The sequence below is a fragment of the Salmo salar genome, chromosome ssa20, assembly GCF_905237065.1.
Source record: "Salmo salar chromosome ssa20, Ssal_v3.1, whole genome shotgun sequence".
Taxonomy (NCBI): Eukaryota; Metazoa; Chordata; class Actinopteri; order Salmoniformes; family Salmonidae; genus Salmo; species Salmo salar.
This window is the reverse complement of record NC_059461.1, coordinates 70101788-70119536: the sequence shown is the minus strand read 5'-3', so window position 1 is coordinate 70119536 and position 17749 is coordinate 70101788. Positions and strand designations below refer to the sequence as shown.

Genomic DNA, 17749 nt, shown 5'->3' with positions numbered 1-17749 from the left:
TTTTTCAAGACCTCTGCAATCTGCCCTGGCATGCTGTCAATTAACTTCTGGGCCACATCCTGACTGATGGCAGCCCATTCTTGCATAATCAATGCTTGGAGTTTGTCAGACTTTGTGGGTTTTTGTTTGTCCACCTGCCTCTTGAGGATTGACCACAAGTTCTCAATGGGATTAAGGTCTAGGGAGTTTCCTGGCCATGGACCCAAAATATCAATGTTTTGTTCCCCGAGCCACTTAGTTATCACTTTTACCTTATGGCAAGGTGCTCCATCATGCTGGAAAAGGCATTGTTCATCACCAAACTGTTCCTGGATAGTTGGGAGAAGTTGCTCTCGGGGGATGAGTTGGTACCATTCTTTATTCATGGCTGTGTTCTTAGGCAAAATTGTGAGTGAGCCCACTCCCTTGGCTGAGAAGCAACCCCACACATGAATGGTCTCAGGATGTTTTACTGTTGGCATGACACAGGACTGATGGTAGCTCTCACCTTGTCTTCTCCGGACAAGCTTTTTTCCAGATGCCCCAAACATCGGAAAGGGGATTCATCAGAGAAAATAACTTTACCCCAGTCCTCAGCAGTCCAATCCCTGTACATTCTGCAAAATATCAGTCTGTCCCTGATGTTTTTCCTGTAGAGAAGTGGCTTCTTTGCTGCCCTTCTTGACACCAGGCCATCCTCCAAAAGTCTTCACCTCACTGTGTGTGCAGATGCACTCACACCTGCCTGCTGCCATTGCTGAGCAAGCTCTGTACTGGTGGTGCCCCAATCCCGCAGCTGAATCAACTTTAGGAGACGGTCCTGGCGCTTGCTGGACTTTCTTGGGCGCCTTGAAGCCTTCTTCACAACAATTGAACCGCTCTCCTTGAAGTTCTTGATGATCCGATAAATGGTTGATTTAGGTGCAATCTTACTGGCAGCAATATCCTTGCCTGTGAAGCCCTTTTTGTGCAAAGCAATGATGAAGGCACGTGTTTCCTTGCAGGTAACCTTGATTGACAGAGGAAGAACAATGATTCCAAGCACCACCCTCCTTTTGAAGCTTCCAGTCTGTTATTCGAACTCAATCAGCATGACAGAGTGATCTCCAGCCTCGTCAACACTCACACCTGTGTTAACGAGAGAATCACTGACATGATGTCAGCTGGTCCTTTTGTGGCAGGGCTGAAATGCAGTGGAAATGTTTTTGGGGGATTTAGTTAATTTGCATGGCAAAGAGGGACTTTGCAATTAATTGCAATTCATCTGATCGCTTTTCATAACATTCTGGAGTATATGCAAATTGCCATCATACAAACTGAGGCAGCAGACTTTGTGAAAATTAATATTTGTGTCATTCTCAAAACTTTTGGCCACGACTGTATATACACACACACACACAACTACTCTATCACGTGCAATCACTAGTGTACACACACACACACATACACACAACTACTCTATCACGTGCAATCACTAGTGTACACACACGCGTGCTCTCACACAATCACACTGTTGCTATTCCTGGTCTTCTGACACACCAGTGTGTGTGCTAATACCTGACATATTAGTGTGAATGTGGTCTCTAACCATGCACTGACTAGTTTCACACATATTCTTTGTGAACCCCTATGCGTGTGAGATTTCCGACTGTTTTTATCTCCTGCACGTATTGGAAGTCTCTGTGGAAATGAAACCAACGTCTGATAAAGGACTCAATATAACTAATTAGTGTTTTCAGAAAGGAGTCATGTTTATAAAGCCAGTATGGGTGTAGGGCTGGGTGACAGGAAGGTTACAGAGCTTATTCTGATTCTGAGGTGTTCTGCTCATTAGGCTTATATCATAATAACAGGCCTATGCAACACTAGCTAGGCTACGTCTGTCCCAGCTCTTCTTTATGGAGCTGTTAACATTAAGCGGGAGGGAGGGAGGCAGCAGTGTGATGCAGAGAACAGTAATCACAGAGTCTCTCTCCAGGCTGACACAGCCCAGGCTGTACAGCATGGCTCGGTACATACCTGCTATTTCATTAAAAGTTCACTGCAGAGAGTGAGAGTGTGTGTGTGTGTAAGTGGTAGACCCATAAGGCATTGAAATGGATTCGAGACCATCTTGAATTGGCATCTACGACACTAGCCTGGTACACAGGCCTCACCGATTCACCAGACATGAAACAGGAGAGGGAGAGGTCGACCGATAAGAGCCACAACGAAAATGGAAAGAAGTAAGTCTACAGGTTAATTTGCATTATTTTTGTTAGTCGTTGTTGATGATTAGTTATTTGAGAAGGAGACCAAGTCAAGACGTTGGACCGGGTGGATTCAGTTTATAGTAAGGCAGTTTATTATGAGACAAAGATATTTGGCAAAGCGTGCACGGACTCCTTCGTTTAGCTCATAGGGAACTAGCAGAAGAGAGCCCCGAAACATAGTGTACATCCAATTTATACAATGAAATAACAGTGTGTTGACGTTGAGTCTAGTAGGTCCGCTCTCCTGACTGGTCGATGAGTGGAGGGACGGTCCACTCTCCAGGTGGTGTCGACTTCCCATTGGCCCTTGGCAGTGTCCTTTGTCCTCGGAGTCCAACACACCTAAGTGTGTGTGTGTGTGTGTGTATTTCTGGTAATTTGTGTCTGGGTGCTTGCGATATTCATGGAATGTTGTTCTTTACACCAGTGGTCAGTTCGTGTGGCTAGGGTGCTTTCATGTCTTGACATTTTTGTGTGAGTGCTTAGTCCGCCATCAGTCTCTGGGTGTGGTCGTGATTGGTATCAGTTGGTTGCTCAATATGTCTCTGGAGTTTTGTTGTGTGCTGTTGTGAAACATGTTGTGCAAATGCCCTCCTTATATATCATTAGGTAAAACGTTAGATTATCTTTATTACATCGTCATACATTTTATTTATCACACGCGCACAGCATACAGAGCCTAGTTTGATGAGCGGAATAGCCTACCACCTGTCAGTTAGCATGAGACTAGCTACTCAAAAAGCCTGCAGGCTACGGGAGTGAAACCTGCTTTTGTAAGCCCAGTCATTGTGCAACAAATAACAAATGCTAAATACAATTGCGTGTTAACTTTGGAGCCAAGATTAAAAAGGATCTATTTTTATTTCTCAATCTCAACTGGTAAACCGTGCCTCCCGTTCGCCATTCGGATGGATGCCTGCCGACCGTTGACTATCAGACGTAACCCACCACTTTGCAATGTCAGCTTGAGGCAGTATAATTGTTTACTTTACTTCAAATAATTAGGCATGTCTTACCGTGCTTCAAAGTAGCTTTGAAAATCCATCCACAGAAACGTGGTGGCAATTATTTTATAAAGACTTCCTCATGCCATTAATCAGCATTTCTCTCCTCTTGTATTGGTTTTCATATCAACTTTCTTTCATTGTCCAGAAGCACAATCTTAGTCATATTAGCAACCCATCATAGTAGTTGCTATTAGATGTTCATCTCTGTCACATATGGAACTGCTCGCATTAGGTGTGCTGTTTACAACTGTGTCTTCCCCATAATGCATTTTTGGTAAATGTTTGAAAATGACGTGTTATTAGCTGCTTCATTCCAGGAGTTGAATAATAAGCTACAGTCTTTTGACTGGAAGAAGATCGGCTGGATATTGTTGCATGTTTCCATTAAGCTCTTAATGAAAAATGTCCAGTCCTTGTATGCATGCATAGTTTTAGAGAGGAAGAGGTGACTCGAGAGGTTTCACTCTCACCAAAATCTGTTCAAAATAAGTCCAATGCGTTTCTATGGGCTTATTTTGGGCCTAAGCTTGTCGTCTGCCTTCTCGCCTTGGGACGATTACCATTGTTAGGGCGGAAACATGAGCATCTCGTCATTATAGACAGATCTCTGATAGTATTTTCTGTTGGTCACGTCATTTTACTGTTTGGATTATTATTTCTTTTTACTGGTTAATAAGGGTCAGTTAGTCAGCAGTTAAATTGACCAAAATGTGCATCCCTAGAAAGAAGAGAGGCAGGGTAGGAGGCGGATTTGTTTATGAAGTTGAAGAGTCATGCGTCTGTGAGGTAGTCCCGTGGTTGAAGCTTTCAAAACTTCTTCTGAACTCTGGTAGAACACTGTATCCTAGCATCAGCGAGAGAGTGTGTGTGTGTGTGGAAAGAAGGGGAGGTAAAGCGAGGTAAACGGGGCGGGGGGATGACTTGATAAAAATAAGGGGTGGGCTCTGGGCAGTACAACTTGTTCTTGGCGCACATGGGAGATTTCAGGAATTCTGTCGGTTTTCCTAGAAAACTAACTGCCTGCCCCTCTGTATTCCATCATCTGGCTTTTCTTTACAGCCCGTTAAATGGGTTAGAACATTCGCCATACTGTAGCAGTTAGCAACTCCCTCCCAGCACACTCAAATCTCCCACACACACACATACTGCTTTCACATAAGATTTATGGTATTTAGCATGTAAAACAAAGTGGGCAATGTTTATGGCCCCCTTACAAACACGCCCCTTTTTACCACAGTCTTGCCTGCATAGCCTTTTATACCTCCCGTGCGCATGCCAGGGAGGAGTGGTGGTAGTGGTGTGGAGATCTTGGTGGGCATCTATTTTCATAAATCCATTGAGAATATACACCATCAAAAGGAAATCCTTTATTAATTTGTTTAGGCAGGTCCTAAGAAACATTTATAAGACTAATAAAATGTATTTTCTAAGGAATAGAATAGCTGGATGTTACGGGTCTGTGCAGCCATGGCTGCGCCATCCAAATGAAATCAGTAGTTCGTTATTATGTTCATTTAAACTGAAAAGACACACTTACCCGATCACAGTCACAGACATATATTTTATATTAAGAAGAATATAATGGAATATAAAATATTCTTCCCACGCAGCTTAGATCATGGGGAAATGTGGAACCGCTGTCATATTAAAAAAATGATATTTTGAAACAGAGCTCAAGAACATGCTATTTTTATCCACATTTCATCTCTTTGTTCCATCTCATTTCATCCACTACACTTTGTTCGGGAGCAGGTGTAGGGTCTTATCGTCACCATACCGATAAGAAAATATCAGTCCTATTTTCAAAAGCATACAAGTCTGGTGTTCATATTTCACACCCTATGCAGGCTTTTGGAGTTATACGCGATTGAGCAAAATAATAGGCCTACTCTTGATTTAGGCTATGTTACTGCATGCTAAATGTTTCTGATCAGTTATAGATGAGCAAACCACCTCCACTTATTTTCCCATCCGCAAACCAATTAACCAAATAGCCTATAGTAATGAAGATTCAGTGACACAAAATCACATTGATTATCAGACAACATTACATTACATTTAAGTCATTTAGCAGACGCTCTTATCCAGAGCGACTTACAAATTGGTGCATTCACCTTATGATATCCAGTGGAACAACCACTTTACAATAGTGCATCTAAATCTTTTAAGGGGGGGGGTTAGAAGGATTACTTTATCCTATCCTAGGTATTCCTTAAAGAGGTGGGGTTTCAGGTGTCTCCGGAAGGTGGTGATTGACTCCGCTGTCCTGGCGTCGTGAGGGAGCTTGTTCCACCATTGGGGTGCCAGAGCAGCGAACAGTTTTGACTGGGCTGAGCGGGAACTGTGCTTCCTCAGAGGTAGGGAGGCGAGCAGGCCAGAGGTGGATGAACACAGTGCCCTTGTTTGGGTGTAGGGCCTGATCAGAGCCTGAAGGTATGGAGGTGCCGTTCCCTTCACAGCTCTGTAGGCAATCACCATGGTCTTGTAGCGGATGCGAGCTTCAACTGGAAGCCAGTGGAGAGAGTGGAAGAGCGGGGTGACGTGAGAGAATTTGGGAAGGTTGAACACCAGACGGGCTGCGGCGTTCTGGATGAGTTGTAGGGGTTTAATGGCACAGGCAGGGAGCCCAGCCAACAGCGAGTTGCAGTAATCCAGACGGGAGATGACAAGTGCCTGGATTAGGACCTGCGCCGCTTCCTGTGTGAGGCAGGGTCGTACTCTGCGAATGTTGTAGAGCATGAACCTACAGGATCGGGTCAGCGCCTTGATGTTAGTGGAGAACGACAGGGTGTTGTCCAGGATCACGCCAAGGTTCTTAGCACTCTGGGAGGAGGACACAAGGGAGTTGTCAACCGTGATGGCGAGATCATGGAACGGGCAGTCCTTCCCCGGGAGGAAGAGCAGCTCCGTCTTGCCGAGGTTCAGCTTGAGGTGGTGATCCGTCATCCACACTGATATGTCTGACAGACATGCAGAGATGCGATTCGCCGCCTGGTTATCAGAAGGGGGAAAGGAGAAGATTAATTGTGTGTCGTCTGCATAGCAATGATAGGAGAGACCATGTGAGGATATGACAGAGCCAAGTGACTTGGTGTATAGCGAGAATAGGAGAGGGCCTAGAACAGAGCCCTGGGGGACACCAGTGGTGAGAGCGCATGGTGCGGAGACAGATTCTCGCCACGCCACCTGGTAGGAGCGACCTGTCAGGTAGGACGCAATCCAAGCGTGGGCCGCGCCGGAGATGCCCAACTCGGAGAGGGTGGAGAGGAGGATCTGATGGTTCACAGTATCAAAGGCAGCAGATAGGTCTAGAAGGATGAGAGCAGAGGAGAGAGAGTTAGCTTTAGCAGTGCGGAGAGCCTCCGTGACACAGAGAAGAGCAGTCTCAGTTGAATGCCCAGTCTTGAAACCTGACTGATTAGGATCAAGAAGGTCATTCTGAGAGAGATAGCAGGAGAGCTGGCCAAGGACGGCACGTTCAAGAGTTTTGGAGAGAAAAGAAAGAAGGGATACTGGTCTGTAGTTGTTGACATCGGAGGGATCGAGTGTAGGTTTTTTTCAGAAGGGGTGCAACTCTCGCTCTCTTGAAGACGGAAGGGACGTAGCCAGCGGTCAAGGATGAGTTGATGAGCGAGGTGAGGAAGGGGAGAAGGTCACCGGAAATGGTCTGGAGAAGAGAGGAGGGGATAGGGTCAAGGGGGCAGGTTGTTGGGCGGCCGGCCGTCACAAGACGCGAGATTTCATCTGGAGAGAGAGGGGAGAAAGAGGTCAAAGCACAGGGTAGGGCAGTGTGAGCAGGACCAGCGGTGTCGTTTGACTTAGCAAACGAGGATCGGATATCGTCAACCTTCTTTTCAAAATGGTTGACGAAGTCATCCGCAGAGAGGGAGGAGGGGGGGAGGGGGAGGAGGATTCAGGAGGGAGGAGAAGGTAGCAAAGAGCTTCCTAGGGTTAGAGGCAGATGCTTGGAATTTAGAGTGGTAGAAAGTGGCTTTAGCAGCAGAGACAGAAGAGGAGAATGTAGAGAGGAGGGAGTGAAAGGATGCCAGGTCCGCAGGGGAGGCGAGTTTTCCTCCATTTCCGCTCGGCTGCCCGGAGCCCTGTTCTGTGAGCTCGTAGTGAGTCGTCGAGCCACGGAGCAGGAGGGGAGGACCGAGCCGGCCTGGAGGATAGGGGACAGAGAAAATCAAAGGATGCAGAAAGGGGAGGAGAGGAGGGTTGAGGAGGCAGAATCAGGAGATAGGTTGGAGAAGGTTTGAGCAGAGGGAAGAGATGATAGGATGGAAGAGGAGAGAGTAGCGGGAGAGAGAGAGCGAAGGTTGGGACGGCGCAATACCATCCGAGTAGGGGCAGAGCGAGAAGTGTTGGATGAGAGCAAGAGGGAAAAGGATACAAGGTAGTGGTCGGAGATTTGGAGGGGAGTTGCAATGAGATTAGTGGAAGAACAGCATCTAGTAAAGATGAGGTCAAGCGTATTGCCTGCCTTGTGAGTAGGGGGGGAAGGTGAGAGGGTGAGGTCAAAAGAGGAGAGGAGTGGAAAGAAGGAGGCAGAGAGGAATGAGTCAAAGGTAGACGTGGGGAGGTTAAAGTCACCCAAGCCAGTGAAAAAGCCAGACAAGCCAGTGAAGTCGCAGATTTTTGGTTGGGAGTAGGCCTAGGATACTAAGCGACTAACAAGTGGATTATTTTTCTCTTCACTCGCAAACTAGATACGATGGCAAAATGTTGTAATAAATGAGCCAACTAGACAAGATGATGATGATGAGCAGCATTCACCTCAACTTAGATAACATTTCCCTAGCCTAATTGTAGCCTAACCAATATCCAAATGAAGATTCAGTGAAAACAAAAGTCTGACATACATTAATCTATCAAGATGAGCCCCCACGCATGTCTCAAATCAGAGGGGTGGCGCTGTCCCAATCAAAATGGTGCTGAAATTATCATCTAGTTGACCACACGCAGGTAGGCTATTGCTTAAAATATATTTCAAGGATTACTTTGGGAGTTTCAGTAAGCAACCATTTGATACATGCCTTCAGTTGCATTAGCCTACTTCATTCCAGTATTTTCATAATTCAGTGATATTTATTCCCACTGTAATTATTTCTGGATCCATCCCATTGTGGTTAAGAAAACAGTGCATGCTAAGTGCTGGGCTATGCCAAGAGATGGGCTAGATGCCTTGCAAAGTTTAGAACTGCCAGGAGGATGGTAACAGGGCGCTGCCTAGCAAGAGTTTAAGAGCGTAGTGTGTGCCAATGCCGCCTCAGCATTACGGCTACGTTTTATACTAAGCCGTATGCAGAACTTTACCGAAATGTTTTTTATTTCTTTCTTTAACCCATATTTTACCAGGTAAGTTGACTGAGAACACAATCTCATTTACAGCGACTAGGTCGTTTGGCTTTGATACCGGCAATACCTTTCATATCTAAAGAAAAGGTGGGAAAAAGTTGATGGGATGGTAAACTATAGTACTGTAGGTCTTAGAAAAGCTGGGGGTAGTTTGTGTGCTTTGTTCGCCCTAAGTGAGGAAAAATAACACAAACATGCATATTTGGTTCCATATGCACCAAGCAAGGAGAAAGTGTTATGCTAGAGGCATCTCATTTCATGAGTCAATATTTTCCTGACATTCTTTATTGTACAGTACTGCCTTTTCTATACTCCTCTGCCTTGTCTTGGCCTAAGGAGGGGGAAGAGGCGCAGGATACCTCTTGTTAGTTGGCCTAATTTCTGGACACTCGTGACCTAAAATGGTGATCTCATAGAGAGACATTGCCAGGTTGTATATGATGTGATGCCTTTGCAGGACATTAGGTTCTCCCATAGGGACAGTCTGTGCCCTTCCACTGTGAGTAGATCACCCGTGTGTGTGTGTGTGTGTGTGTGTGTGTGTGTGTGTGTGTGTGTGTGTGTGTGTGTGTGTGTGTGTGTGTGTGTGTGTGTGTGTATTGTGCACATGTGTGATGAAAACACCAACAGGTCCCGTGCCACCACTAACAAAGCAGTATGTCCCCCTAAGGGTTCACCCTGTCTCTGAAACACATTAACAGAACAACGCTCTCTCAGCATCGTATAATCATCATAGCAAGCGTCATATAATCACCACAGTGTCTGTCATAGGGTGTGACACAGCTATGTATCTAGCATGCAGTAATATTAGACTAGGCTAGATACTTGGTTCTCAGAATGCTCTTTGTGTAACAGATGCGTGCCGGGTGGATTTCCAGTCCACATATGGAACCCTATTCTCTAAAGTCTTCAGCAATTTTAAACTGAGCCAAGCCGGCCCTCCCCCCATCTTCTCCCACTGTTACCTTCCCCCCTTCATTCTTATGTAGCCCAGCACTCATGGAGTCAATCGTGTGATGCAACAAGCAGGACCGACACACTGAGAATATGTTGTTGTTTTGGTCCGGCTCTAGAGTGGCTGACATTCTACAAATGTCTGAGGTGGAGGGCTGAAGCAGTGGAAAATGCTTGGGGGATGTTTTGAGTTTCCCTCAAGACAGCAACATTTCTTAGAGCTGATGTAGTACACTTCCTTCCAGTGTTTCCTAGAAGAGCATCGATCAAAGCTTGTTTGTGGCATAACTCTGGCTGGATCGCCTGGTGACTGTGGTTTTCCATCTAACAAGTGGATGGCAATAGAAAGATTGTGAAATGCTTTTATAAGTGGAATATGACTGCCTGTGTTTGTGGGGCTGCTGATGTTGGATAGCATGAAGCAGACATGTTTGTGCTGCTGTTTTTGTTTTGCCGTATTCCTTTTGAGGAAGGAGGGTTATGTAGAATAACCCTGTTGGCAGGTCTTGTGTGTGTCCAAAGTCTAATTCTTTAACAGATAGTGTTTTGAGTATCAGTAACATTCTGACTCATTGGGTGTCTCCTCTCGTGGTAAACATGTTGATAATAGCAACAGCTGTAACCAACCACTGCCTTAGAAAATACAGTGTCACTTAGTCTAGATTTGGACCATGGAAGAGGTTTTGGACTCTATTGTAGGATAGGTTTTCTAGTGGCATAGACAGTTCATTTTCAACCTACTGAGGGCTGGAGGTTAAAGGGGGTGAGGCTGTCCTGTATTTGTACCTCTCACATATCAGTTACCCTCCCCCTCCAGGACAGTGTACAGCCTGGCCAACTCCCATCTTTCCTTTCCTCTTATTCTTCCTCTCCCAGTCCCCATCCCCGCATCAACCAGTATAGTGCAGAGGCTGAAAACGGCTAGTCCCCAGGCCAATATCAGCCACCCCATACACACACACACACACACACACACACACACACACACACACACACACACACACACACACACACACACACACACACACACACACCGATTGAAATCCATTTTCCCACTATCCACAGCCACAAGCCAATGGGATTGGTCAGGGAGGAAGGGGCCCAGCCAATAAGCCAAGTGTAGGCTGACAGGTCAGCTGACAGGAAAAAAGCTGAAGTGGAATTAATGGGTGGCTGGTTTGCAGAGCGAAGGCAGTGGTTTTTGCTCTCCAACTGGAGACCTTGGCTGAGAGATAATTAGAACCAGAGAGTAATGCAGTCCAATAACTGACTAGTATGGCTGTTGGTAGTCAAGGAATTGATTTTCTGAGACCCTTTGATTTGTTAGTATGGTACACAGAAAATAATGACATTAAATTGTCTTGAACTCATACGCTCGTTAGAGATTAAAGAAGCCTTTCATGTGACAGGCTATTTCCTTTACCTAGAATCAATCATGGAAAGGCTTTGCATGGTCTTGTCACAAGAAACACTTCTGGATCTAATCATAGATAGCCTACTTAGAATGGCGCTGAAGGGATTGGAAAATGTGTGACGACAGTTTATTTTTTTTATGGTTGTTGTTGATAACTTCATGCACATGGCAAGCTGCTCGATCTGCCATATGATGCAGTACCCTCAACCTGACACCACACACACACACACACACACACACACACACACACACACACACTCCCCCAAATACATGTGAGCTTGCTTGCTTAACCTGGAGGCCTGATTTTGTGTTACTTGGCTCCTGTCCAGCATCTTCTTAGCTCCTCCATCACCATGTTGACAAGGTGTCTCCTATATCTGTCACATTGCCCAGTTCCCTTGAACCCAATAGCCCCGAACACACACACACACACACACACACACACACACACACACACACACACACACCCCCCAACAATCTCAGCTTGACCCTGCTGTGTAATGAACTCTGTTCCTTTCCCTTCAAGAATGTAGACGGTAGCACGACACAGCTTGGAGGTGAGGGGTTCACTAACTGATGGCACGTTTTCTTGAGGTGTGCCAATTTGATCTTAACCCCATGTCAGTCGCACAGTGTGAGATGAAGGATGAGGGTGTCAATGTGTCTGTAGATTGGAGCCAGCAACTCTACTGTACGGATCTAATCCAGATCAGTTATGTGCTATGGGCTTCAGTTCATGCTTGGTGGCAAGGGAATCCAATTCTCTGTACTGTACACATATGATCCATCTGTACAGTATGTAGACTATATCTGTCTACGCCGTGCATACATGTCAGTCTGTTTGACGAAGCTGGTCCTCTACAGTAGTGGATGTGACAGGTGTTGTGAGAGATCACTCTAACCCATGTTGTTTCTCTCCTCTCATTCAGGAAACTCCCAACTCTGTGTTCCTGGTCATGGAGGTAGGTGGTGTCACACTGTCAGAATGCAACTTCTTCTGCTGAGCTGCCTGTAAGCTGCCAGGGTCTCTATCTTTGTGTTGATACCTCTCCCCTCTCTCTAGCTGCTCACTCTCTCTCCACGTGCACATGGTCATTTCCTCAGTCCTATGAGAGGCTGCAGAGAGAGGCTCTCAGTATGAAGCAAAGCAGTCTTTTTATTTGATCAAACATTATTTGTGTGCAGTGTACCTCATAAATGATTGTCCTCACACAGAACTTAATAGGATAGATTCACTAGAATATAATTGTGGGCCCTTATCCAATCATTTCATCCCAAACTTTACAGCAATCAATGTGGGCACCCCCATAATAGTGAAATATATTGTTACCCTAGAATTCTGTGGTTATGGCGGACCCCTAAGAATGTGTTATTGAAACCCTGCTCAATGCCTCTGCTGCTTGCAGTAAAAGGATGGACATACACACAGAGCATCCATCTACCCGTGTCTCATGTCAATAAGGATCTGAGCTGGAATTGATTTTCCTGTACCAAGGGTAAACCAACATGGTGTGGTAATAAACTGAACTGGAGTCAGATCCTACCGGTCACTGTGATAAGGCAGAGGCTCTTTAAGGCCAGATCAAACCAATGCTTTGGTCAGAGGAAGCTTTGGTAACCAACAGGATTTAATTGGTGTTCTCATTTACAACTGCGATCTGGCCAAGATGGAGCAAAGCAGTGCGATACAAACAACACAGAGTTACACATCGGATAAACATACGTACAGTCAATAACAAAATAGAAATGTCTATATACAGTGTGTGCAAATGTAGTACGATTAGGTAGGTAAGGCAATAAATAGGCCATAGTGGCAAAATAATTACAATTTAGCAATTAAACACTGGAGTGATAGATGTGCAGAAGATGAATATGCAAGTAGAGATACTGGAGTGCAAAGGAGCAAAAAAAAAAAAAAAACAATATGGCGATGAGGTAGTTGGGTGGGATGGGCTATGTACAGGTGCAATGATCGGTAAGCTGCTCTGACAGCTGATGCTTAAAGTTAGTGAGGGAGAGATAAGTCTCCAGCTTCAGTGATTTTTGCAATTCGTTCCAGTCACTGGCAGCAGAGAACTGGAAGGGAAAGGTGGCCAAATGAGGAGTTGGCTTTGGGGGTGACCAGTGAAATATACCTGCTGAAGCGCGTGCAACGGGTGGGTGCTGCTATGGTGACCAGTGAGCTGAGATAAGGCGGGGCTTTAACTAGCAAAGACTTATAGATGACCTGGAGCCAGTGGGTTTGGCGATAAATATGAAGCGAGGGTCAGCCAATGAGAGCATACAGGTCGCAGTGGTGGGTAGTAAATGGGGCTTTGGTGACAAAACGGATGGCACTGTGATAGACTACATCCAATTTGCTGAGTAGAGTGTTGGAGGCTGTTTTGTAAATGACATCGCCGAAGTCAAGGGTCGGTAGGATAGGGTATGTTTGGCATCATGAGTGAAGGAGCCGATTCTAGATTTAATTTTGGATTGGAGATGCTTAATGTGAGTCTGGAAGGAGAGTTTACAGTCTAACCAGACACCTAGGTATTTGTAGTTGTCCACGTATTCTAAGTCAGAACCATCCAGAGTAGTGATGCTAGTCGGGGGGGTGGGTGCAGGCAGCGATCGGTTGAAGAGCGTGCATTTAATTTTACTTGCATTTAAGAGCAGTTGGAGGCCACGGAAGAAGAGTTGTATGGCGTTGAAGCTCGTCTGGAGGTTTGTTAACAGTGACCAAAGAAGGGCCAGAAGTATACAGAATGGTGTCGTCTGCGTAGAGGTGGATCAGAGAATCACCAGCAGCAAGAGCGACATCATTGATGTATACAGAGAAAAGAGTCGGCCTGAGAATTGAACCGTGTGGCACCCCCATAGAGACTGCCAGAGGTTCGGACAACAGTCCCTCCAATTTGACACACTGAACTCTATCTAAGAAGTAGTTGGTGAACCAGGCGAGGCAGTCATTTGAGAAACCCAGGCTGTTGAGTCTGCCGATAAGAATATGGTGGTTGACAGAGTCGAAAGCCTTGGCCAGGTCGATGAATACAGCTGCACAGTATTGTCTTTTAATCGATGGCGGTTATGATATCATTTAGGACCTTGAGCGTGGCTGAGGTGCACCCATGATCAGCTCGGAAACCAGATTGCATAGCGGAGAAGGTACGGTGGGATTCGAAATGGTCGGTGATCTGTTTGTTAACTTGGCTTTCAAAGACTTTAGAAAGGCAGGGTAGGATAGAGATGGGTCTGTAACAGTTTGGGTCTAGGGTGTCTCCCCCTTTGAAGAGGGGGATGACCGCGGCAGCTTTCCAGTCTTTAGGGATCTCAGACGATAGAAAAGAGAGGTTGTAACAATTGCGGTGGATAATTTTAGAAATAGAGGGGCCAGATTGTCTAGCCCAGCTGATTTGTAGGAGCCCAGATTTTGAAGCTCTTTCAGTAGAGCATAAGCTATCTGGATTTGGGTGAAGGAGAAATGGGGGAGGCTTGGGCAAGTTGCCATGAGGGGTGCAGAGCTGTTGACCGGGGTAGGGGTAGCCAGGTGGAAAGCATGGCCAGCTGTAGAAAAATACTTATTGAAATTCTTGATTATCGTAGATTTATCGGTGGTGACAGCCTCAAGTTGGGAATGGACATTTCTGAATTTTTGGTGGCCTTCCTAAGCCAGGATTCAGACATGGCTAGGACTTCAGGGTTGGCAGAGTGTGCTAAAGCAGTGAATAAAACACATTTAGGGAGGAGGCTTCTGATGTTAACATGCATGAAACCAAGGCTTTTACTGTTACGGTTAAACTCACGGAACTGGAAAATGGTGGACAGACGGGGTAGATGCTAGCATAAATTAGCCTACCCATTAGCTCCCCTCTGTTTCTCTACTTTTCTCTCCCCTGCTCCCTTGCACATTTTTTCTAACTCTCTCACTCTCTTTCTTGGACTACTCTCCCTCACACTCTGTCCTTCCTGCTCTCTGTGTTGACTAATGCCAGGATTAACAGAGACTGTCAGTACTGATAACAGCACAGCCATTCATCAGATTTTAATTGATGAGACCCTTGGTTATCTGGGCTTTGTGGTCACACACACACACACACACACACACACACACACACACACACACACACACACACACAGCTTGATACTGCTAATCTGTGTTGTTCTTACACAGACTGCTAATAGAATGGTTTTGTTTGTCTTGTTCCTCCGCACAGTACTGCAACGGTGGCGATCTGGCTGACTATCTGCAAGGTAAGCATCACACTAATCTCAACACACACTGGGTATTATTCATCAAAACAAAGTAACTAGCGGTGGAGAGGAGTGTGGGTACTTTTGTGTACGTCTCTATCTGCCGTCTGTCTGTGTGTGTTGTGTGTTCCCAATGCAAGGGAATGTTGTGTGTAGGAGCCAACACAGTGATATGACACAATGGGTTCCTTCTTTAGCACCAAGGTCAGCATAGCTGAGTCTCAAAGGTCACTCCTCTCTCATAATGCTTCACAAGAAAGCACCAAGCACTGAACGTCTTAATAGGATGCTGCTTGTGGAGGTCTACATGATATATCGTTGATTTTATTGGTATAGCAGTGAATTGCATAACACACACCTGTCTCCCTGTTGCTATGGGTCATATTTGCATATATATGTCAATGTCAACAGCAGGTAGTTATGCGTTAATCCTAGCAGAGCTACAGTTGAGTAACAGAGAAAGAAAGAGCTCATCATGAAATGGGCACCATAACAAGAGTTCAACGGGGAGTCTAAAAAGGTACTGAGGAACAGAACGTCCCAGTGCACCAGGTTCAGTGTAGACACTGGTGAACAGAGGAAAGCAGTGTTTTGGACTCTGGTCCTTATGTTGTGTTCTGATTCCCTTGTTATCAGGGGAACTGTTTTTTTATGTTGTACAGGTGCACGCTCTCACGTCACCTCAGGGCACGGTACAGTGTCTGTACCTCTCTCTTCTAGCGTGCACGCACAGTCGCTCTCTCCCCCTTTCTGTTGGGCGCTCTCTCTCTCTCTCTTTCTCTTTCTCTTTCTTTCTCTTTCTCTCTCTTTCTTTCTTTCTTTCTCTCTCTTTCTTTCTTTCTTTCTTTCTCTCTCTCTCTCTCTCTCTCTCTCTCTCTCTCTCTCTCTCTCTCTCTCTCTCTCTCTCTCTCTTTCTTTCTTTCTTTCTTTCTTTCTTTCTTTCTTTCTTTCTTTCTTTCTTTCTTTCTTTCTTTCTTTCTTTCTTTTTTTTTTTTTCTCTCTTCTTTCTTTCTTTCTTTTTTTATATATATATATATATGGTTAGATTGACACAAGATCCATTGTGACCATAATGGTTTGGTTTACTCTTTAGAGACCCAGGAATCCTCTAAGCTAGCAGCTCACTGGATTAGCTAATGTTATTGTTTCACTGCAACCAGTACATGCAGGACCAGACACACTCCACTGCCTGACCTCTTATGCTAACTACAGTAATCTTCACTGTTAATACTTTTATTACTTAGGCTGCTAATGTTCAAACAATTACTATTCTATTCAGCTGTGCTTGCATAGAAGATGTAGACTACTTGCAGAATAAGCATTTTGTGCGGGTTGCTTTCCCTTGGATTCTGTGTGCAGTTGTGGTGACAGAGCTCTCCCAATGCATCCTGATGTAGAAGTTTTAATGCACCTATATCAATGAGAGAAATGCATCTAAATCACTTAAATGTAAGCTGAGGCAATCAGTAATTAATGCAATACATTAGGGAGATGGGGGTATTGAGTGTGTATAACTGCTGGCAAATGTTTGGTATGGGTCCCATGTGGCTCAGTTGGTTGAGCATAGTGCTTGCAATGCCAGAGTTGTGGGTTTTGTTTCCCACAGGGGAAAAGTATGAAATGGATGTACTCACTACTGTAAGTTGTTTTAGATACGAGTGTCTGCTAAATGACTAAAATCTCAATCTGAAAATGTAAAAACATGTTAATGATTGGTGTGAGTGAAACAGTGTGTGAAATAGTTGTAAAAAGTTGTCTCTATGGCCTCTAGACTAGTGCATAGTGGGTGGATAATGTCCTTTATAGAGTTTCCGTGCAGTATGAGTAATGTAGTTTTGTATCAATAAAATATGCTTATAGCCAGTGTGGGTGTAGTAGTCTTTTACCACTACATCCCTGGTCATCATACATTATGTGCCAATACATTTCTACTGTATAATGAAGGATTGTGGGTAAGTAGTTTTTTTCCCTCCTCTCTGCTCTCCCTAGCCAAGGGGACACTGAGAGAAGACACTCTGAGGGTGTTCCTCCAGCAGATAGCAGCAGCAATGAGGATCCTCAACAGTAAAGGCATCATCCACCGAGACCTGAAACCACAGAACATTCTGCTGTCATACACGAGTCGCAAGAGATCCAGCATCAACGGCATCCGCATCAAAATAGGTGACTGAACAAACCAGCCCCTCAAACACAACACACACTCAGTTAAAACTAAGCTAAAACTTCAAAAAGACAACTATCCCTTTAATTCTTCACAACTTCATAATGTTTCTATGATATAAATACTGTTTATACTGTGTATATATAGAGATGGCCTATCCATGAACTGTTAGCCATCATATGATTTGTCTTATTGTCTCACACAAGTGTCATATATCAAATGTCATGTATCACGATGCACCACAATGATAGCTAGCTAAGGTCATGATTAGTTGTTTTTAACCCTACAGCTATATTTAGTTTGCACAGTGCTATTCCCGCATGGTGTGGTGACTCTCATGTTATGTGTTGCGTTCCCAACTGTCTAGTGTCTGAGAGGCTTGGTAATAGGA

General features: G+C 45.0%; 1 protein-coding gene across 2 annotated transcripts in view; it reads left to right on the top strand.

Annotated features, from left to right (window-relative positions):
* Window positions 1-17749, top strand: part of LOC106581221 (serine/threonine-protein kinase ULK2) — a 54354-nt gene that overhangs the window by 18392 nt on the left and 18213 nt on the right. For both annotated transcript variants that reach the window (XM_014163134.2, XM_014163133.2), the window contains exons 4-6: window positions 11894-11926; window positions 15161-15197; window positions 17187-17360. In XM_014163134.2, coding sequence (XP_014018609.1) covers window positions 11894-11926; window positions 15161-15197; window positions 17187-17360 — 244 coding nt within the window. The remainder of the gene's footprint in view (window positions 1-11893; window positions 11927-15160; window positions 15198-17186; window positions 17361-17749) is intronic.